The sequence below is a fragment of the Alexandromys fortis genome, unplaced genomic scaffold (assembly GCF_014885135.2).
Source record: "Alexandromys fortis isolate MF-2015 unplaced genomic scaffold, M_Fortis_MF-2015_v1.1 scaffold_38, whole genome shotgun sequence".
Classification (NCBI taxonomy): Eukaryota; Metazoa; Chordata; class Mammalia; order Rodentia; family Cricetidae; genus Alexandromys; species Alexandromys fortis.
This window is the reverse complement of record NW_026067916.1, coordinates 8,294,114-8,318,386: the sequence shown is the minus strand read 5'-3', so window position 1 is coordinate 8,318,386 and position 24,273 is coordinate 8,294,114. Positions and strand designations below refer to the sequence as shown.

The 24,273-nt window shown below is 38.9% G+C and overlaps 1 protein-coding gene across 1 annotated transcript in view; it reads right to left on the bottom strand.

Annotated features, from left to right (window-relative positions):
• Positions 1-727: 727 nt before the first annotated feature.
• Cacna2d1 (calcium voltage-gated channel auxiliary subunit alpha2delta 1) overlaps positions 728-24,273 on the bottom strand; it is a 347,097-nt gene continuing 323,551 nt past the window's right edge. The window contains exons 25-38 of the mRNA XM_050139771.1: positions 22,985-23,072; positions 21,076-21,138; positions 20,322-20,425; positions 19,399-19,485; positions 18,325-18,392; positions 17,610-17,648; positions 16,291-16,362; positions 15,402-15,554; positions 15,245-15,297; positions 14,486-14,541; positions 13,765-13,894; positions 11,216-11,325; positions 10,798-10,880; positions 728-4,630 (exon numbers count right to left, since the gene is read on the bottom strand). Coding sequence (XP_049995728.1) covers positions 4,514-4,630; positions 10,798-10,880; positions 11,216-11,325; positions 13,765-13,894; positions 14,486-14,541; positions 15,245-15,297; positions 15,402-15,554; positions 16,291-16,362; positions 17,610-17,648; positions 18,325-18,392; positions 19,399-19,485; positions 20,322-20,425; positions 21,076-21,138; positions 22,985-23,072 — 1,223 coding nt within the window. The 3' untranslated portion in view covers positions 728-4,513. The remainder of the gene's footprint in view (positions 4,631-10,797; positions 10,881-11,215; positions 11,326-13,764; positions 13,895-14,485; positions 14,542-15,244; positions 15,298-15,401; positions 15,555-16,290; positions 16,363-17,609; positions 17,649-18,324; positions 18,393-19,398; positions 19,486-20,321; positions 20,426-21,075; positions 21,139-22,984; positions 23,073-24,273) is intronic.

Genomic DNA, 24,273 nt, shown 5'->3' with positions numbered 1-24,273 from the left:
GGCGTTGAATGAAGCCAGATGCTCAAAAAACAAATGTTATCTACTTTAATACTTCTAAGGAGGCTTGTTTTCCGGTTAATATGCCTTGACCAGACATGGTGGAGAGATTTTCCAGGAATCATTCCCATATATAACAGACTCTCACGTAGTACATGTTTTGCTTTTTTAGGAAATACTTCAGTGCAGAGAAGTAGAAAAATAAGAAAACATGGACAGCAGTAGCTGCTATACACCATCAGGCCTTTGCTTCATGAGGTGAGCAGGCGTGAGGCAACTGTCCTGGCCTTATACCTTACGTGGTATTTTAATCCTTTATCTGCCATTTACTGCCAACACCTTGGAGAAATATTTATATTTATTTATATTTAAGGTATATCAAATATATGCACATGTGAGGTGTGTTTTTTCTTCCAAGGTCTTTAAAGAAACCCAGAAACACTATTTCCCCACTAGGAAATTTTCTTATTTACTGTATTAAACTCCTCAAGGTCTTGGTGGAGAATTCACAGATAAGGACGGTCAGAGTTACATGAAGATTCCTCCTATGTATTCACTCGTGAATTGAGATCTGTAACTGGAAAAGCACACGCTTAAAACCATTTTTTTCCTGCAATTTAGAATCTTCTCCATCCAGACAGAGGCCTGTTTTTTTTTTTAACAAACATATTTAAGATGGACTATTGTCTCTTTCAATTAGATCTTTAAAAAAAGGCAAAAACCCAAACTGTATGGTGACTTTCAATGATAAACTTTTATTCTGAATATACTGTTTTTGCACAAGATTTAACACAACGCTTTCTGGGATTATAAATATTTTTTATAACAGTATTATACAAATTTTTACAAAATGTTTTCATCCTGCTAGTTAATTTCCACAAAAGTGTCAAGAGGACATAATAAGGGAAGGGAAGACCTGTTGTTCACAAAAGCCACTTGGCCTGAAGCATGATGCACAATGAGCACTTCATGAAGGGAACCCCAAAAGCCTGATCCCACATCATACCGCACAAGGAAAGGACAGCTTTGCCAGGTCACATCGGAAACTCAGTTGGCATCTTCGCAAGACAGTATCCCAAGAGTCTCAGTGGAATTTCCATGGTTCTGTTAATGTGAACTAGAAACAAGGTAGATGGAACCATTGGTAAGGGCTCTCGAATTCTGCAAAATTCTGGAAGTGTTCAGCACTTGGTAGTTCTGTTGTAGTGATCTGTTCTTTACAGAAATGTACAGTGAATATGAACAATATGAACATTCTGCTATGGAAAACGATGCAAGGTCCAGCTAATGATAAAATATTTGGAGATTGGGGCAAGTGGGAACAAAAGAATCACAAAATCCATTGGGTCTTGTTAGGTTAGACTCTATGCCTTTAGACTCAGGAGTTTTAAATTAAGACGTCGAATTTCAGCTTTGGTGACTTGAAGACAGGCATTTAAATAAGATTTAACGTACAAGAGAGCATCAAATAAGCAAGTAACACTTGGGTTGCAAAGGTCACTTAAAGGGGATACTGCCTATTTGAACCCCATAAGGCCAGCTTTACAAGTACTAAAAGGAATATTATATATAAGAAAACTTACAAATGGTAGCAACACTGTGTTTCCCAAGGTAAGCAATAACGCTTCAAGCTTTAGAAACATGAAAACGGAGGCCCAGGACCTAAAAATCTCTTCAGTCAAACTTGCTAACTATGTCATGTTAAAAACCTGTTACAAATGTGGACCACGATTGGCATTTGGCAGTAATGCTGGTTGTTCAAATGAAGAAAAGATGAAATCATTTATGCAGAAATTCTTTCCTGCCACTCAACACCAATGCAAGACTTGTTTTGACTTTGTTTATGTGAAAAAGGACACTGAGCTACATGGGTATAGCAGCAATTAACTAATAAGAACAGTTTAAATGCTTTTTAAAACGATCGCTTATTTAGTTTTGTTTCTGTAAATAACACACTATACTTACTCTTGCTAAGAGAATTTGCAGAAAAAAATGTTAAATGTAATATTGTAATTTTGGTAGGATGGGTGTTGGTGTCACTTAGAAGTGTTTACAAAAACATAAATGTTAGTGTAAGTCATGAAAAGCAGTTTTAGTCCGTGGACATGTTTTTTGCCCAATTTCTTACCATATTTGTGGTTGTGGTGACATAGAACTCGAACCAAATGAGGTCTTGCAAAAGAGGTGCCCAGCTCAGTGGCGGCTAAGACAACAATAATGTCACTGATGGTCCTACGCTTTGTGAGTGCCACTAGCCATGAAAATATAATCAATACAATTGGAACACAATTGAAGGTCGGTGGTTGTTTGCCAGAAGCAATTCAATGGTTTCAATGTGCCTCGCTCTTATGGATGGAGTCGCAGTTCCCTTTCCCAACACGTCCAGGATTTAAAGTAGTCCAGCAAAAGATAATAGTAAGTCTGAAATAACTGACACCCAGCATGACTTCAACACAGTTTCCCTCCCTTTACATCACCTTTCTGTTTTCTAAGGTCAACAGCAGTTATGAACAGACTAAAAATGACAACGTATCAGAAGTGGTGACCGATGTCACTTCAAAAGTCAACAGTTGGCGAAGTAATTTCAATTGCCCCTCCCCCTTTTGAACTGAAACAAAATCTTAACTTATAAAATGTAGACAAATGGTACTCAGGGTAGCATGGTGGTAGGAACGAATAACAATCTAGGCAAAGCTATAAACAAAACAATAAACTATGTTAAAGAGTTGGCTACAACTTTGATATGTGGAGCATACTAAAGTATGCTGGAGATTGCAAATAATTCTGATTGTAAAATGATGCATATGAAAATTTCCAGCATATGCACACACCAATACTTGGCATGTATAACGAAAAAGAAACAAATCTTCATTTATCATAAAAATATATGCATACTTTCAGCTTACAGTAAAATTACTCTTCTTAGACACATTCATTGTTTTTACCCTTTCTTCAAATACTGTTTACTCCTGAAAATAATTTCTCAAAGCAGAATAAAGTTTAGCTACCATATTAATCTATAATGATATGTCTGACCTACTACACTAATGCTTTTCACCAAGGAAGCTGTATAAAATCAAATTTTATTATTCACAATCAAGTGTTCATGTGCATACAGATAGATTCAAGGTTTCCTGTTTGTTCAGATTAATGTAAAACCTCTCAGGAAGTAGCATGGGAATTTTGATCATATGATCATACCAAAATGGAGAGACAGAAGCAGCGAGAGCAGCAGTTTCTGGATTGGACATGCTACTATTGAAACGAACAAAGAGGAAACCTAGGCTGAATCTCCATTGAGAACATATATGTACTTTTCAAAAAATAAATGTGTTAAATCTGATTTATGTACTTAAAATATCTGTACATAGGTTTTCAGGCAGAAGCATGAATCTGTATAAAATCCATGAATTCTCATGTCCCCCGTTTGCCTAACCCCGGTCATTCAGCACGTCCGTCACACAGTATATTCAGAGTAGTTCAACAACATGTTAAAAGATGACGCAAGTGCATTTACACTGCAAGGTTCAGATTCTTACATGACAACCATGTCACCCACTGCACTCCTCAGTGGACTATACTCTACAGGAAGAAGGAAAAACAAACCCAAAAGTTAAAGTAGCAGCAGCATCATGCAAAATACCCTTGGCAACCCAAGTTCATCACCCACAGGAAAACACTTCCCCTCCCCCCCCACAAGCTTCTCTTAGAGTGAGCTAAATATCTGACTAGCACTACATGACTGTACTTTGAACAGAAGGGACATGACGTCACGCGTTAAAGGGCTTCCGTGTATGAGGAAATGTGTCATGAATTCCAATTTCACCCGCAAGCACCTGCAACCTCGTCACCCCTTCCTCATTTGCAAACCAATGCTTCGCACCTAGCCCGAAATCAACTGGTCACAGTTGCGTTTTGGTTTTGGCAGAAAAATCATTCTTTTATAAGGCATTTGATTCATGGCAAATTTTTTTGGTAGAAAATTAGCCATTAGTTTGTATTTCAGCAGTTTAGACCAATGGATTTTTCTCCCTCCCTCTCTCTCTATTTAATAACTACTCACAGCAGGAATTACTCTTTAACAGAAAATAAGTGAAGGCAAAAATGTCATTGCCCCCCCACCCTAGGGCTTTCTCTCTTTTCTTTTCTTCTTCTTGGTAAAACTGCAGCAGGTTGAAATTGTAGATCAGTCAAGACGCTGCTTCTTTTCGCAATGCCTGCCCGGGGGAGCCTCCTACATGTAATCACCAGTGGCGCGACCCCCAAATTCCCACAGAGCACAGACAGAGTTTTGCTTTGATGGTGGACACAGATGACGCAGCATTCACACAAGCTCCAGGTTCTGACACCCCGACATGCAGCCAGTGGGTGATCAAGAATCTGAGCCTTAGATTGGTGCCATGGTAGAGGCCCAGCTAATGTTCTGGGTAGCTTCTTCAACTGACTCTAATAATGTAACTGAGGGCTCGTGTATTGGCAGGGTCTGGATTGTAGTTGCAGAGATGGGGTCGGAAGGTCACCATAGGGAGTGTCTTCTGCCGGATACGAGCCACAGGAGGAGAAACTGGAGTCCAATGATAGACCACAAGGAAGGGTTTAATCCAGAGACACCACCACAGTCGGTGTAATCCTCCTGTTGGAAATGCATACAAATAAAGAACATTACCATCTTGAAGAAACATGTAAAAAGCAACTTGTAGGTTAACTCATATTTACTTCACTTGTGAACTTACCTGGTAAAATAACTTTACCTGGAACTGAACTGGGTAATATTGATCTAGATTTTACTGTGCAGAAATTGTGCTAAAGTGGTCTCCATGGTGCCATTTGTCAAGAGCTTGAAATTCTGACAGTGATGAATGGAAGCTAAGAATAAATTCTTGTTTGGATATAGGAATTAATTATTAAAAACTCAACTGCAATGATGAACAATCCTTTATATTTACATATCTAAGATATAAACATAAAATGTAATAATATTTTAATAATTACCAACAATTATGATGTTAAATCTGTTATCCATAAGGAGAAATCGATAAGCTGTAGAAATAAAGATCCATTTCCCATCTTTCTGATGTCCAAGACGAACTTCTAGGCTACAGGAACCCTGACGTTAGGAATTACAATAACGTGAGAAATAATATATTTGGACCTGAAGCAATAGGAGAGCATCCTGAAAACACAGTCCAAATAAAGAACGAAGGTGGAAAGAGGAACTAGGCTTATCCACTGAGCCACGCCGTGATGCAGCATGTGCAGTGGCCACACCCACTGGCGCTCTTCACAGAGCCAGCAGAGGCTCAGGCAGATGCCCAAGAGCACAGCTCTTCTTGACCTTTCGTTCCATGGTTTCATACTTTGCAACATGTTTAACTTTGCACAGTTTAAGATTCCCCACACTATAGTGAATTTCATAAGCGAAAGTCATGTCCACTAATTCTTATAAAGATACTTTTAAAAATTCATTGACCCAAGGCTCATCTTCCACGGATTGAGATAGGTTACAGATATGTGAGCAAGGGTTCTCTGTAGAGTAATTTTACAGCGTCTAAACTCTCAAAGGCTGGGAGCTTCCGATTTACTTCCCTGCCAGAGATTAAAGCACTACTCGAAGCTGAGTAAATGAATTTCTTCTTTGATTTGTGTTTGGAGGTAGCATAGCTGTTTTCTATTCAAGAAAATGCGGAGAAAATAATACACCAAGGGAAAAATTTTAAATTTGAAATGCTGCCTCTTAAATTCTGTGACAGAATGTAGTTGGTCCTCATAAGCTTATAGGGAGTGGCACTATTAGGAAGTGTGGCTTTGTTGGAGGAAGTGAGTCTCTGTGAGGGGGGGTGGGCTTTGAGGTTTCCTAGTCTCAAGATACCCCAGTGTCTCAGTCAACTTCCTGTCTCTGTAAGATGCAGTACTCTCAGCTTCAGCGCCACATCTTCCTGTGCACAGCCATGTTCCCCGTCATGATGATAAGGGACTGAACCTCAAAAAACGTAAGCAGGCTATTATCATTAAATGCTTTCCTTATAGGAGAGGCCATGGTCATGGTGTCTCTTCACAGCAATAGAAACCTTAACTAAGACAGATATAAAGAGTTAGATGGTTCTAATCTGACTAGCTAACGGAGTAGATCATCAGTTCTCATCTTATTGACAGCTCAGGAGAACTCAGTGCTGTGTAATATTCCTTTCCCACACCCTGTTCTCAGGTGTTCTTGGCTAACACTCCGGGTAGTCTAGAAATTTGTCTGGGATTCTCTTGCTCTCCCTGGGCTGGCCTCACTCCGTCAGGATCTCTAACTGGTGAGCTTTTCCAGAGTTTAGCTTTCTGTCCTCTTTTTTCCCTCCATGTTTGGTTCATTTAAGTTACCTGCCTATAAAATTCACCTACTGTACTTGGAAATTACTCTTCTGTTACAGCCCCCACCCATCTCTCCTCTGATCTTATGTCACCAACTCTCCTCTCATCTATACTGTGAGGTTTAAAGCTTAACCACCAAGCTTGCAGGTTCTTCCCAGTGTCCGTCCCTAAGTGGTACTTCTAGAACATATGAGGACAAAGACTCCCAGGTAATTTGACATTCCTTTCTTTCTCAAGTCAAATCCGCCAGCAAGTCCTCATAACTGTGGCTTCAAAATCCACTTCCAAATCCCGTTCTCTATCTCAGGTCCATCGCCATCACCTCACTGGGAGGGGCCTCACTTTTCTCACTGCTCCTGCTCTTCTCCAAAAAAACTGACCTTATGAACCAGAGGTCAAATCCTTCGACCCCGTATGTGAGATGTGAACCATGCTCTACAGACAACCCACGTCTGTCCTAAGGACGACAGGCTTGTCTATCTTCTGGACCCAAGTGGCCTTTGTCGTTACGCATTCCCACATCCCATCTTTCCCCTTCCCTGACTCCGCTGCCATCCTCTAGCCCAGGGAGTTTTCACTTCTTCCCTTTCTTCAGCCGCTTTTCTCTCCAAGGAGGGTAACCCTGAAAGACTTCAGTTACACTTGATTTTCAAATTGAAAAACAACTTTTAATAAATATATGTGAATCCCAAATATCTCAAAAATAGTATAAAGACACACATAATTGTTACTTAACAAGGAGTCCCCGAGTTTGGCTAATTATTAGTCATGGAAATAAGAGTCAGCATACAGATACAACTTGCTTATATCTGAAGAATGGATGTTGTCATAGAAACCCCTATAAAAATACAACATGTGTTTACGTTCTAGACCTGAACTCTGAAGAAATAGTCTCTGGCCCTTCATTGTTTTTATAGTGATAAATGTGTCTGCTTCTCTTGTGGAGGTGGTAGGTTAGAAGTTGTTACAAGCCAATGTTATGTAAAAAAAAATGTGATATACACGTATAAGAAATTCTAAATCACGAGTGGGCAGATTTCAGGAGAAACTTCAGCATTTTCCTCTCAATAACAGTGAAATCCCACTGACTATGATAGAAATCAAACTGAATTTTTAAGAGATTTTTTCACAGTAGAAAAATAACACATTAATATTTTAGCTTAATATTAACATCAATAAAATGAGAGGTACCAATATTGTATATATTTATCTTGATAGAAAAAGACTTTTACTGGACTGCCTCACAGGGCACCCCTCTCAATAGAGTATTAATAAAAAAAAAATCACCTGTTAATTTTTTATTTCCTTTCCTGTCCATCACTGATTAAAGGAGAACTATTCATGCTGAATTTTACAGTTCACAGTTGCATCCATGTGGTTTTCTCTAAGGCTGGCATTATAATACCCTGCCTAGGCATGGCTGAAGTCTCTTCTGTCTGCGGTGATTAAATAGGTACTGGAAAACTTCCTTCTCCCCAATCAGAACATAAGACAAGCAGCCCCACTACAAATTGGCATGCCAACGTGGTCAACTATATCCACATAAATCCTGAGAAAACTTAAAAAGGAATTCTAAACAAACACAAGAACAGAATTAAACATGGCTTTTTGGTAGCAGCATTTTCTTGGGTAGACCTTTCAACGGGGTTTTTTATTGCAGACTAACAAGGTAAAGAGCAAAAGAAAGACAAGCAAAATTGCTGAAGGTCATTAAAGTTAAAGCATGCCCATTGGGAGAATTGTATCATTTTAAGCAGGAAGCAGTTTGGAAAGAACTACACCCAAATATTGTTTATAAATGTTTGTTTATATTTAGAGGGGGATATGCTATAGAAATTTGCATGGGTATGGATCTTAGTTTATTGACACAAATTAATATCAATTTTGTTATATATATATTTCTGCTCTTGATTAAGATATTGTGTTTTTGCAGCTCATTTAAAAATGTAAAGTATAATTAGGAAATACATGTTAATAGATATTCATCTATAATAGTCAAGTTTGTAGTCATGTCAGGTTTCTAGATGTACAGAGATATATTTCAGAAGGATAGGGATTCTTCAAATCTTTCAAAGACCTTCAGTATATGGCATTTAAAATGTTTAAGAACATAGGACTTTTCATGGTAATGAGACATATCTGCTCCTGGCAGTACCAATCTACTTCAAGAGGATAATGGGCATTGAAAAGGCTTCTTAAGTTTTTTTTTTTAGTCATTTGGGCAAGAAACTGCTCTTACATGGACTGCTTGATATTAGGCTGTATGAGCTGGACATGGAGATCCCACAGAAAAATGACTGCTGAACTTGCCTAAAGGTGAGACAGTCCTTCAGGATTCCTGCATTATGAAACAGTCTGCCAGACATTCTGTAGGACACAGAAGAAAGTAACTGATGGATTTTGCCATTACAAGGCAGAACAGATCTTTGGATTTTCTGCTTCATGGAAAAGTTTTCTAGATACTATGGGCCTGTAGGCTGAAGACTGGATGCCCCCACATTACAGAAGAACTCTAGGTGGTTGTCCAGGCAGTGAGGTGTTTCTGTCAATTCTAGAGTTTTGGAAGTTGCTCACAATACATTTGCTGTTAACTTAGGTAACATTATATCATTCTGGGATCTTTGATAGAGTTGAAAAATAGATAGTTATAGTTTTCCTTACCTATGAAAAAAGATAAAGTAGATATAAATGTTGAAATTGTAAGTCTTGCATGATACCTGTTTTGTTATATGTAATCTTGCTATCTTAAGGTTAAAACCTTTTTATTTAGACAGAAAAGGGGAGGTGATGCAGGATTGCCCTCTGTATGCTGTGATTACCATTGGTTAATAAAGAAGCTGTTTTCAGCCAATGGCTTAACAGAGTCAAGACAGGCTGAAAGAGATATATATATAGAGAGAGTAGGCAAAATCAGGGAGAAGCCATGTAGCTGCTGCTGGAGAAAGATGCACCAGAACGCTTCCGGTAAGCCATAGTCATGTGGCAATACACAGAATAATAGAAATGGGTTAATTTAAGATACAAGGGTTAGCCAGAAATATGCTTAAGTTACTGGCCAAACAGTATTGCAAATAATATAGTTTCTGTGTGATTATTTCACTTTCGGGCATGCAGTTTCCGCCAACAGCTTCTGGTTTTGTGTTTTTATGGGATTCCTGTGTGTGCAAAAGTATGTCTACATGCAATTTTTGTGCTTTTTGCGGCTCTTTTTCTTGTTTGTTGTTTTGTCCTACTCTAGTTTGTTTCATTTTACTGTTATTTCTTAGATTCAGTGTTTTCTAATTAGAGTCAGAAAGGCCATGGATCTAGATGGGAAGGTAGGGAGGGGAGGGGAGGAGGACCTGGGAGTAGTTGCGATAGTAAGGGGATAGTAATCAGAATATATTGTACCATAAAACCTATTTCAAAAGGAAAGGAAAAGGAGCGTGTGCTTCAAGTCTGTAGCGCTCTGTCAACACTAGGTCATCAAATAACAGCTCTTGCTAGTGTGAGCCCTGCTAGCATTGTACACTCAGGCTTTTGGACAGCCAGTACACCATCCTCATGGTTAGTATGACTTTGGTTTGCCAGCATCCATGTTCCCCTGTGGTCTTGCGATGTCTCAAAGGCAGTCCTGGTAATACGGTAAGGCTGTAGTACATTATAGATTCTCTGAAAGGAAAAGCCTAACCAATTGTTTTTGAAATGACTCTCAGTCATTTTTCCCTAAATGCTTTACTTAACAACTGCTAAGTAATTCATAAGCTATATTCATATAAAAGATATAGTTTGAGTGAATGGAGAATTGTCATAGTGGTTAAGGCTGATCTTTCAGAGCATCCATGTTTGATTCTCAGTTTTCATGTGATGGCTGACAACAAGCTATAACTCTAGTCCCAGAGGCTGTGATGGCCTCTTCAGGCCACCTTGGGCATGAGGCACAAAGGTAGTGCACAGATTATATATGCAGACAAACATCCATATACACAAAATAATTTTCTTAAAAAAAAACTGATATACGAGAAAATGTAACAAAATACTTCGATAATAACTCTCCAAACAAGTTTTTAATTGGATGATGACTAAACACATCCTAATTAAAATCAAAATAACACCTGCAGGATTGGAATATAAATTAAGTTAGGCGACATATTTCCTGTGATTAACATTTTATACAGGTTATTATTATTCATTATTATGTCTTTAACATAACTGTATAGACTATTAAAAAGTTTATTGAAGTTTTGATTGAAAGTAAGATAGTGGAAAATGCAGAAGAACTCCTAACCTTATGCTAACCAGAAAAAGCTAATGAAATGAAATTCTAGTTTACTAGGAAGTACATCACATTCAAGAGAAAACCTATGGTAAAGACATAATGATGAGTTAAAAATAACACATCTCTTTAACTCCCGTGGAAAGTGACTATTAATTTCTATTGCTGTAACTCATGGAAACCCTTACCAGGACATTGTTGTCAAAGCAGACATCAGGCCCTTTTCGGTATCTGGGTTGCTTCACCATGTCACAAGGATCTGGACCGTCAGCTAGAGAGGCTTGTCAAGGAACAGGGTGGATGGAACTTCTTCCCCACATGGTCAAAAGAGGCAATGAGATACACGGATTTCCAAAATCAATCACGACCAACCTATGCCAGTGGTCTCAGCCAACAGAACCAATTCAGGTATTCGGAATGGTGAGAAACGGTATGTTCAGTGAACCGTTCTCACAGGTCCTGAGTATTGTCATCAGTTCTGACCCTCCAACCAAAGTCTTGGTACTGCAGTATTTTTCCTCTATAGGATAATAAACAGGGTGACAAACTTAAATAGTCATCGCTTTATGATGATCTCCTCCAGACATCTCCTGCACCAAAGGATACAAGTCTGTTCCGCTTGCATGAGCAGCCGCGTGTCGCAGGGACACGTTCCTTTGCTCTCCACCATTATGAATACTAAGTTGGTGTTCATCAGCTTTTCTACATGGAAGATTCTGCAAAATACATTGTAGAGAAGATCACTAAATGAAATCCATCTTTTGGAAAAAAAAAAAGAATGGAAACCATTCCAAGATCCTTTCTTAATGAAAAGAAAGATAAAACAATGTATTAAAAAACCAAAACAAAGCACCACCATCTGGGATAACACACACACACACACACACACACACACACACACAAATGAGTATGACTTCAAGATGACAATGTTTTTACTTACTAACATGAACACATTCCCTCTCTCAAAAATAGAAAATCTTTAAGATCATATTAAAACCGTCTTTGATTGAAATCTTTAAAGTTGTTGGTCCTAATTACAAAATAAGTACTATTCAGTTAATGTCCAAAGTCCTAAAAATGCTTCATTTTTAAATATACAGGAAATGTCAGAATTTATAATTGGCAATAAACCAGCAATACTTTATTTTGAAGGCAGGCAAAGCAGGAAACAAAAAGCAGCTAAGCATATTGTCAAACTGAGGTCAGGAGAGAGTGCGGAGTAAGGCTCCTCATAGGCTTTCCACAAGGGCACAAATGTTTTCTATCCAATACGGGAAGCAAGGCTCTTGCAATGTGACATAAAATTTTTCATTATTGCATTTAACTTTAATGGTAATACAGACAGGTGTCTGTAGTTGGAAACTGTTACATTGCAGAACTCAGAGACAGAATCAGGCTCTACGCCCCATGCCCAGTGTCAGTTGCTTAGTTTTCCTTTGTAACCAATATCTAATTTCTTTACATTTTTTCAAATGAATTTTACTAGCTTATCCTTTTGAACTGGGGAGAAAACATAGACTACCTTAAGTGAGAGTGCTTTCAAGCGATGTGTTAGACCAGTCTCTACCCTCTCAGTTCTTCACGTACGCATTGCTGTTAGAGGACCACAGTTAGTGCACAGCCAAGGTGCTGTGCACATACCCCAACTGCAGCCACTCCAGGCTGCTCCTCCAGTTTCTAAACTTGAAAGCTCTGTACACTCACTTTTAAATAAAGTGATCTTTACCCAGAGTTCATATCTGACTTCTCCCTTTACCTTCCTCCTTGTAAACTTTACCTCCTTGAAGAAGTAGCTTACAAAATCAAGTCGTAATAAATATTGACTAGGCTGGAGAGATGGCTCAGTGGTTAAGAGCACTGACTGCTCTTCCAGAGGTCCTGAGTTCAATTCCCAGCGCCCACATGGTGGCCCACAACTGTCTGTAACTCCAGTTTCCAGGGTGTCCTATATGACACCTTCGCACCAATGTACATAAAATAAAGTTAAAAAAAAAATATTGACTATGCCTGTTGGTTACTCCTTGGAGTAAACAGTTATTATTATGTTGTAGACTAACATTGTCAGCCCACAGCAACCATTCCAATGCTTTCCTAGTTTACCTTACCTCGTCCCCTTCCTTTCTGCTGTTCATGTTATTCTGGAAAACTTGCCCTCCATCTCTTTTTAGAAAGCCCCTCCGCACGTTATACCCTGTGGCTCAGGGACCCCATAGCATGGATTATCCCTTTCCTTTCCCATCTTGCCTTCCTCCTCTATTCTATTACAGTCAAGTGCTGTGGGACAATGCTTTTGCACACAATAATGATTTGCCCCTCGTATTTCTTTAATAAAGCACTGATTGGCCAGTAGCCAGGCAGGAAGTGTAGGCGGGGCAACCAGACTAAGAGAATCCTGGGAAGAGGAGAGGCCTGATACAGTCTTCAGTCAGATGCAGAGGAAGCAAGATGAGAATGCTAAACTGAGCAATGATACCAAGCCACGTGGCTAAACATAGATAAGAATTAGCGGCTAATTAAGTTGTAAAAGCTAATTAATAAGACTAAGATAATAGGCCAAACAGTTTATAATTAATATAAGCCTCTGTATGTTTCTTTGGAACTGAATGGCAGCGGGGCCAGGTGGGATAGAAACTTCTGTCTACAGCCAAGTGTATTTTCTCTGTATTTAAAAGATGTTTTTTGAATGGTAAGATTCACAACGATCTTAGGAGATATTTTTCTCAGAGCCTTCAATTGCACATCAAAGTTGTTATATGATTTTTCATGTCAGAGAAGGGTAGAAGTAGAACATCTCCAACATTTTACAACCCTTCTTATTTCTTATAGATGAAAAGGACTGGTATTTGATTGAAATTATCATAACTAAACTTTGTTACAAAGTTTTCAATATTGACTTTGCTTATGAAAATGCATTCGAGTTTCTCCATTCTGTCTAAAATCAGAAGCAGTTATCTTTATCATGCTAAAACAATTATAAGTTATCAAGACTTTATGAGACCGATAACAAAACCAAGTATTTCGGACATTTTCAGCTTAAAACAACTATTCATCTCAAAGATCACTGAAAATTTCTGTTATTCTCCATGACTACGACAGGTCTGAACGCTGCCCTTGGTCAACAAGGACTGACTGCGCCACACAAAGGAGCAGAGTACCTGGAGCAGTTTCCGCAGTCCAGGACACCGCCGAATGATTTACTATCGTTATCAAAGAAGTACTGGGTTTGTTCCGTGATGCAGCTCTGCTTTGACAGGGAGGCGGTGAAGTCATCCTCCTCCATCTCAACTGTGGGAGGCAGAGAGAAGATCATCACCACCCGAGAAGCCGCATTTCTTACAATCACTGCTCGCAGAGACAATTAACGATTAATGACAAGTGTCTGGTCGGTTGGTTTACTGTTGAGTAATTGCCTGACAGTCATTAAAAGGTGCTTGGTAAGTTTCTAAATAATAAATTAATACCTAAGCTACAGAATGCAAACCAATGCGGACTATAACAGTTTATAAACCATTGGAAAATAAGTTTTGATATATCAAAAGTATCAGTTTGATGATCTCTTTCTTTTGCTCACACACATGCATGTACACACACATACATACATCTGTACACACAGATACACATATATGCACACATGCATGCATACACATACATACACATGCACACACACATGTATCCACACACATATGTATCCACCCACATATACATATATACACACAAACATACATATACATACACACATGCACACACATGTGTATACACACATAAACATATGCACACATACACACATGCGACTTCTATGAATTTACTGGACTGATGTCACAATCCAAAGGAAAAATGGACTTCTGTCTTGGTGAGCACATCAGCGCATTGACATACCTGCCTCCAGTAGCCGTGGAAACGTCAAACTCAAGAGCAACTGCTGGAGAATAGACCTGGAGTTTTAAAATGAACAACTGAGAAACATCTAGAAGTTGTCCTTTCCAAGGTTTTACATGAAAACTAGCGCGTGAGTGAAGGCCTGCTACACGACTACATGAGTGAAGGACCCTCCTGAGGGCCTGCACAAGACTGGACCACGAGGAGCTAGCCGTGGCTGAGGGAGAGAGCTTCGGGTCCCACCCCTCCATACTAAGCTATGGGTTACCGATGGATTATGGGAGAAGGGGTGATCTTATTCTCAAATCCCTTAACTATCTCATTGATTGTATGCCCCCTGGTTAACGCATCGGGCTCTCCTCGATAGTGCTGTGCTCATAATCACTCCGCTGGCCTTTGTGAACTCCGTGGACCACAAAACAAAAAGATGATAAGATACTTAAGGGATGTGTAGGGGAGGACAGGATAAGTGGGAGGGAGATAAAAGAGGGGGAATCAAGTGCATTATATACATATAAGAGATCATCAAGAACAAATATTGCTTAAAAAACTCTGAAGAGGGCGAATGTTTTGAATCTTTCAGTACTTTCATATAGAAAATTGAAAAGTATCTTTCCTATGATCACTGAAAAATTACTACTAATATTTCTAACCTGTTCATTTGAAAGAATAATACCTATAATACAGCTGCCTTGTCACAAATCCATATTTTAATGACATTTTTCTTTCATTTATAATAAAACCAAACACTTGACTTACCAAGCAGCAGCCGTGGCCCACCAGCCAATCTGCAATATGTCTGCAATTGATGGCTATAAAATATAAAATAAATATCAAGAATTCATTACATTGGTCTGCACTGGCATGAGTGTCCCCATTAGAGGAACTAGCTAGCTTAAGCACAGGTTTTACTGACCACGTATGCTGAACGATGTCCTGCCCCTTGCTTTGGTGCAGCGCCTGGATCACACACGGACTGATAGTCATATGATTTATTGAATGCATAAACTGATATGTTAACCAGGTGTCTCATCAAGCTTGGGTCAATCTCTCCAAAGAAACGTCCAATCTGGAAAACAAAGAGATATTTGGTAATTTCATATTCAAAAGATCAACATCAGATTTAATACAGAGAAAAAAATTCTTTCTAAGGAACTGAACTAGAAAACCAGTTTGTAAATTTGAATAAATGAGAAACCTGACTCTGGCAATGTGGAAGAATCAAAATGAAATTAGGAACTCTCATTATTCAGGTGTTCTCTGTGGTCTTATATCTGTAGGAGGAATGAACATCCAAGCCATTTCTAAGTGTAAAATAAGGTCACAATTAGGTGTCCCTGGTAAGAAGAATGGCTTTTGGTTCAGATTCCAAGAGAGACCAGAGTTAATAATGTTTAACCATATACCAGAAACCAACAAAGGGTAAATTTTGGTTCTCTTACCACACAAGGGAAGGCAATTGAGATGACAGACACTTTAACTAGCTTGGCTGGAGTTGGACATTACCAACTGATTGTAGCAATTTTCTGACTGTTTAAAGACTAAAGGCACATATATATAATTTTTAAACTCCTTAGCTACCTGCATTAATGGGGACTATTATTATCTAAAAGAAAATCCATTTCAAAAGGAGAGCTAAGTTTACTATTTAGAGTGCACTGGTCTACATTATAGTAATCTTTGGAAGATCTATTTTGCGACAAAAATTAAACAATTCATCGGTTTCTAAAAACCTAAAGGGGTTTTCGGATTAATCATAGAAAACACTTTAGAAACTGGACTTCTGTCTTACTCTAGGCTTGTACCTGATTAGTGTACTCATCATGGTTGGCCATGAGAAGAAACCCGCCGTCATCCAGAATCACGCAGTCCATCACCTAGGGGCAGAAATCAACAGGTGTTCAGGAAGGCTAGCACGCTGCTCCACCATTGTTGCTGAGGATACAGAGAAGTCGAGCAAGGGGCATGAGAGAAACTTAGATGACTCCATCTTCTCCAGATTAGATAACTCCATCTTCTCCAGATGAAATGTATTCCGGAGACACTAACCTTATCCGTGTAGGGCACACTGGTGTGCATATCAAGGCTCTAGGTTTAGCAATCTATCACCAACTATCTACCTCCCAGTGTTAACTGTCTGAACAAATCTGAAGAGAGACTCGGCCAAGTCTTTTTAGAACTGCAAGGTTCTCGAAGTGTCTGCGATGCTAGACAGACCAGCATATGTAGTAACACATAAAATTTTGTTATTTTAAACATAATACTAGCAAGAAGATATTTATTTTTTTAATTTATTATATTTAATAGACTAGGGAAAATTAAAAAGTAAATGTGAAAAACTATTTTACATCACCTTATTAAAAATATTTAGTTGGATAACGGGAGGTTTACACAAGAAGGCAAAAGAGAACACGCTCATAGATGAGAACTTTCCACCTGGTTTAAATGTGTGAAAATTTAATAGCTTATGTTGAACAAAATCATGATTAAAGAATTGTCTTCCAAGTGGGAAACACAATAAGCAATGTTCCCAATTTGAAAACAGTTTGCTCTAAAGCGACTATTTACCACAGTCCATGGGAAAGTAAATAAACTCTAAAGTAATAAAAGGTGTGGCTTATGGGTTCCCAGAAGTAGGAGTCATCAGAAAGATGGAAGCCTGCTCTGCCGGTGGCGGTCTCAGACAGACACAGAGAGACAGGTTGTCACCAGTGTCATCCTCCCCCAGTTCCTGGACCAGTTTCCCAGGCATGCTGCTTAGAGTACCGTCAGGACCTGGACTAAGGTGGCTCCCATTCTTTGAGGGCAGACTCCATTTGAAAACAGTGCTCTGCTTAGAAACTTCTTGAAAAATGAAGTTGCAGGTAGTCCAAAGACTCCACCTTCACCAGTACTAAACAAGACATGGTCCATGTGGACATGACTCTTCCCCTTTCCCTTCCCTTAAGGTTAAATATTTCCTGAAGAAGCATTTAAAATGCCTGCACGAATCAGTCATCTATAGAATTTGTTAGCATTAGATAAAAAAATTCCTGGATCTTTTCAATCATGGACATGATTACTATTTGGTAAGTAAGAGAAACAGACACAGTCCAGTCAAATTGGTTTTCGAGAATCTGCTTACATCACTGTTTCTTTTGCAGTCGCAAACAGGACCAGCACACTAGAATAAAAAAAGAAAAAGGAAAAAAAAAAGAATTAAAATCACCTTGTCACAGTTTTAAATCAGTTTAATTTAATAACTACCTTCTTATAATAAGAGAGCCTGGAATATCTTTTATCTAATCTAAATGAGAGCAAACAATTAGAGCTTATAAGGAAAAAGATACTAGTTTTATCTGTTTTTTTTTTTAAAAAAATATTTATTTATTATGTATACAATATTCTGTCGGTGTGTATGTCTGCAAGCCAGAAGAGGGCACCACACCTCATTACAGATGGTTGTGAGCCACCATGTGGTTGCCGGGAATTGNGAAGAGGGCACCACACCTCATTACAGATGGTTGTGAGCCACCATGTGGTTGCCGGGAATTGAACTCAGGACCTTTGGAAGAGCAGGCAATGCTCTTAACCACTGAGCCATCTCTCCAGCCCCCTAGTTTTATCTTTAAAGCCAGAAAATATCAATCAATATGAATCTGTATGAGCATTTCCAGTTGTCAGCCTGAGACAGTTTTCATTGTAAGGCCTAGGAAAACACAAGATTTGCAAATGGGAATTTCTCTTTCTATTGAAGGGAGCCACCCTGGAAGTTTACTTTGCCAATATATAAGGATCATTTTCAGTAGGTGAACTTTAAAACTATTAATCATAGTTGAATAATTAAAAAAAAATCTTACCGGGTCCCTGATTGAAGTTTTGGTAAAATTTTCTATCCAGGAATTTACATCAATTTTAATCCCTACAACTGAAAAAATAATATAAATTAATTTGAAGTCATGAGTGTTATAATACCATCTTTGCGATGTAACAACTTAGACAATTTATAAACTAACTAATAAGCTTGATATTCAATAAGAATTTTTATAGAAGTAAAGTTTCTGGAATCATTAAGATATAGTTTTTATAGTCTTTAACTATTCCATAAAGTATATTTTACATTTCAAGCAATTATTTTTAAAAAAAATAGCCTCAATTGGGCTGTCTTATTAATAGTCTAACCTAAAAAGGTGGGTGTTGATATTAAAAATATATGATCATTAGTGCAGTATATATAAAAGGTGTCTCTAGCCCTGCCAGTTCAAGCATTAGATTCGTAAGAAACATTTGTTGTCAGAGGAGCATATGAGCTATTGGGAAAGGCGGGCAACAGTGACCAGCTGAGAGACTAAGCGATAAGTAGGAAGAAAATTAGCAACTGAGCGAAGGGCGAAGGAGGGAGTCAATAATGGAGTGAAGCCTAGGAGTAGAACCGTAGATAGGGTACCACAGTTCCCAGGAGCAGGAACTGCTGCTCCCCCTCCCCTTTCCATCTATCTATCTAACTATAACTGCAAGCAATATTGGGCCATCTAACGACAAACTCCACTGGGCTAGACCTTATTTTATTGTATGCACTGACTCCAGCCCACTTTTAGTTCTCGCTTGCACTAGTCTGCTTGGATTGCCTGGTTGATTTAATGTTTTTCCAAATAGCTGAACAGTTTTAGACAGACCCAGCCCTGTTTTCAGCAGCTACATAGTAGTCTAGTATACAGGTATGTAAACGTAATTTCATGTTTAAATGATTACAAACATGTACGGCCTTGGCACCAGTCTTTCGTGTGTTTGAAAACAGGAGACGCTGACACAGTAGCATTGCAAGATCTATCCCAGATTTAAAATTCTGATCTTTCAAATAAATGTTTCCCATTTATGATGAAATGTAGTATCTTATTTAACTTTGGTCACCTGTACGCACCATGCACGCTTACCTGCAGGCTTAAGAAGTTTCCCTTGGATATACAGTTCGACAGCTTTGCTTACCATAATGCCAGATTCATATGCGCCGGGTCCACTTTCTAAAAGAAAAGCAAACAGACTAATCTAGATGAATCATAGTTCTGGGTCTTTGAATGGTCATTCTACATATAAAGACGTTTTGGTATGAAGAGTTCAGAGCTGATTTTTAATTATTCATTTATTGTCATGAATTACTCAACTTGATTTCATCTGCTTCCATAATATAATGGATGCACGGTCCACTCACGGTCATGGAATATTTTTAAATGTTGGAGAAGCTTTTGAAGGGAAAAGGAAAGAATGATCTTGGAGTCACAAAGCAGGCTTTGCCTTATGCAAGATGCATGTCTGTGTATACAACACTGAAAACCTATGGATTTCAGTTTCCTCATTTTTGAAATGAGAGGAATAAAGTAGCTACGTACACAGAGACTGAAGGCATGAACTCAAGAGGGTTTTGTGGCAGGGCAGCAAAGAATCATATAAATTATATTAAAAGATGGATTACTATTTATTATAGATAGCAAATTATACCATTACCGCAGATAAGATACAATTCATCTCTATACACCAGCCCATGTCATTAGCCATGTCTGAATGTAGTAGCTGAAATACATGGGATTAGCTCCATATGTTCTTACTTACTGTGCACGCCTGCACAGATTCCAGCCCTGCACTGCTCGATGACTTCTTCATGTGTATGCATTCTATTTCTTCATCCAAATGCATGCTTCTTTTCTAGTTCCCCAATCTCTTGTATATATTATAGGCTAAATAATGACTATTCTGGGCAGGATAACAAAATATATTGATTTGAAGGGAGAGGGACCAGGCAAAAATATTTGCTTTAAGATAGAAAAGGAACCAAGAAATCCGGATTCCAGAGCCTACTCACTGTTGAAGTACGGCGCGGTGAAGACATAGTTATCGTTATCCAGGCTTCGCTTGTAGAAGCTGTCCTCATAGGTCTCTGGGTTTTCCTGCCAGTTCTCTCCAGCCCTAGGGAGGAAATGGCTCTCCTCATTTATATTCCTTAAGCACATGATAATCTGAGTTCCCTTTGTGGAAATATATTTCTAAAGACATATCTGCTATGCAGGTATGCCTAAGGAAGTCAAGTACGGATAGCATAACTGATACTCATTACTAAGCAATATATCAGCATAATCAGAATGAGGAAAAGCTGACTCTCAGTTGAGAAATTAAAGTTAAGTCCGTTAATTAGTATTAATAAGCCTGGTATCTATTCCGCCCACTGCAGGAACTGTTCTTAAGATAACAAGAGACACGGGGCATGAAAAACCAATGTAAGTAAGGATTGTGCTAAGCTAATTCTGCTCTCGGCCCCAGTATGGTCATAAAGCCCACTGGGACTGTATCTACATAAAGGAACATCGCTTTCAACCTCTCCTAAATTTTGTAATGAATGTATACAAATATGACTAGCAACTGCCATTGCAGCACCCTATAATAAAACTGTCCAGGGAAATGGAATATTTTATTAACATAAACACTTTAACAATAGTGCAATTTAATCTACTAACGATGATCAGTTTTCCCAGAGAATAGCTTCCTTACATGGCAACCAGCATACCCTTGGCACGGGCTGTGGCGATGAACCCGTTTTTACAGAGGTTATTTGAACTTACTCTTTGGGATAAACTCTTGTAATCCCACCATCAGTCACCACGAAGCGGGCTTTCACTCCTTTGCTAAAATAGAAGATAAAAGGAGGCACGTGAAAGAGCGCGCTAAGACGCCAGGCTAGGGGCTCACAGTACAAAGGGAAATCAAGGAGAGCACGTTACACCTATCAACACCCACGGAATGGCAGGATAATGATCTATGACATTAAGCACTCAGGGTTAGTATACTTAAGAGTCACCATAGTGGAAAGAAGGATGGAGTTGTCCTCTGACGACTGACGGGCAGGGAATACAGAGGACATCGGTGTATAGAGAAAGGGGGAAGCTAGGAAGGAGCCTGGTGTTTGTGAGAGCGTTGTAAGATACAGGGAGAGGAAGTCGATTCTCCAGGATGACTTTCCTTAAAGGGACCGCCTATGAGTGGTTTGGAAATTCATGCTTAAGAGCTGCCCCTCTCCAGCTCTCTGAGACAGAATTTGGTCTATGCCAAGGCTGACCTTACACCTGTGCTGCCCCGGCCTCAGTTCCTAAGTGCTGAGATTCTCGGTATGGACCAGCATGCCTGCCTTCATGCTCCATCTTTATCTTTTTTTTCTCTTTAAATGTTTTTTTTTTTATTGTCTACTGGTCTTTTATTTATTTATTTAATTTATTTATTTATTAAAGATTTCTGTCTCTTCACCACTGCCGCCTCCCCTTTCCCTCCCCCTCCCCCAATGAAGACCCCCTCCCTCGTCAGCCTAAAGAGCAATCAGGGTTCCCTGCCCTGTGGGAAGTCCAAGGACCACCCACCTCCATCCAGGTCTAGTAAGGTGAGCATCCACGAAACTGCCTAGGCTCCCACAAAGCCAATAGGTGCAGTAGGATCCAAAACCCATTGCCATTGTTCTTGCGGTCTCAGTAGTCCTCATTGTCCACTATGTTCAGTGAGACCGGTTTTAACCCAGGCTTTTTCAGACCCAGGCCAGCTGGCCTTGGTGAGTTCCCGATAGAACATCCCCATTGTCTCAGTGTATGTGAGGAAAGGGGTACACTCATCCATTGCTGGTGGGAATGCAAACTTGTGCAACCACTCTGGAAAGCAGTGTGGAGGTTTCTCAGGAAATTCGGGATCAACCTACCNCCAGAACCTGGAAACAACCTAGATGCCCTTCAATTGAAGAATGGATGAAGAAAGTATGGAATATATACATATTAGAGTACTACTCAGCAGTAAAAAACAAGGACTTCTTGAAGTTTGCAGGCAAATGGATGGAAATAGAAAACACCATCCTGAGTGAGGTAAGCCAGACCCAAAAAGAGGAACATGGGATGTACTCACTCATATTTGGTTTCTAGCCATAAATAAAGGACATTGAGCCTATAATTCGGGTTCCTAGAGAAGCTAAATAAGAAGGAGAATCCATCTTTATCATTACACTAAAGCGCTTCAGAAGCAGGACTGCGGCAGGAAACCCTTGTAGGGGAAACAGACTTGAAACTGGGAACCGGGAAGGAAATCACTAAAGGCACAAAACTTGGCTGCTGTAATTGCTGGGAAATGATATTTTAGGATCTTGATTACAAAGATGAGGGAAGCGCGGTAAATGACTGGAAACGAACGGAGATGAGAGAACCACCCTGCAATGTCTCAATTCTTGAAGAGAGCAGCAGGCGTCAGGGGCAAGTCAACTAAGCATTCACTAGAAACACTAATTACACAAACACACATACACAACCATGACTATTTAGTGTGTTTGAGTCATATTAACATGTAATGCTCACAAATGGCCAATATTACCACTGAATGCCACTCACAACTGAAAATACAAATGATGGACAATTGTAAAATGATTTCCTGAGAAATCACTTCTAAAGCTATATAACTAACTGAATTTATGAGCATTATCTATTAAAAAGAACAAATACTTACATATTTTTCTGCTTACTCCAGTAATTTTGGACAAGTTCATTTGTAAAACCCGCATCCAGCAAGATCCTATTAATCAAATCTGCATTACCTAACACAGAAAAATGGTATCTTTGATTAAACTCACATAGTTTTTCAAGTCAAATAACAATGAAACAAATATATTTATTACTTTCCAAACCAGTTGAGTAGCTGTGCAGGAATAGTCCATATAAGTTGTGCATTTTCTGCACCATTAATCTTATCCGCCACACCGGGGCCATGAATGAATTAGTATTTTGAAAGCCAGTTGCCAGCGAGAGAAAGTGCTTTATCGAAAGGCATCTGCTTCTAGGCATGACAAGGAATCGGCATGTATGGAAACTAAACAACAATGTGGCCCAACCAGGGACTGTGCAAAGACACGGATAGTTGCTATGCCAACACGCATAGGAGAAGCTTTATGAGGCCTCACTGATGAAGAACTATAGGCCGCTTCTATAGGGACTTCTCCGGGGACAAGCCCCTGATAGGATCTCCTGTTCCTAGTGGTCAGTACGAAACATATACACATAGGAGCAACACACTAACTGGACACAAGAGGTTGTATGTGTGACTTGTATTTGCATATATATATTATATATACATATGTATAAAGATTCACTTTATATGAATATAGCTTAAGTATTTACATACACAAATAAGTATATATGTATACTTACATATATACAAATGAATATATACTTAACATATATCTGCATTTATACATATATTACACTAGTGATTGAAGAAGAGGTCATGAACTTGAGAGGGAGTAGCAGTGGGAGGCTTTGGAAGGAGGTAAGGCAAGGCAGGAAAGGATTTGAATACAATACTCTTATATGTAACTCTCAAGAAAAAGCTTAAATAAAAATAAATGGTAGATGAAAATTCAAGAAGACACCTTCATTATGACTTTTTAGGGAACAATGAGCAAATGTTCTTTTTTCTGTTTTGTTTGGTTATGTAGCTCAATATGGTGGCTTCAGTTAGTACATGTATGTAAATATATGCAATACACACTCACTCATGTGTAGATAGGATTATTAAATGAAATTATCAGGTAAAAAATGAAACAAATGTCATGCTACTTCACCTTTTTTTAAATAAGGGTACATTAACTGTTCCACATTCCACAGTGAAACATAGTATTAGACCATGAATTTGACTTCTTGAAAGTCCTATAAATGTCCATTTTTGTGTTTGTTTTGGTGTAGGGGAAAGGGTTAGAATTATCCATTACTAGTACTAATCCAAAACTAGATTTTTGAATG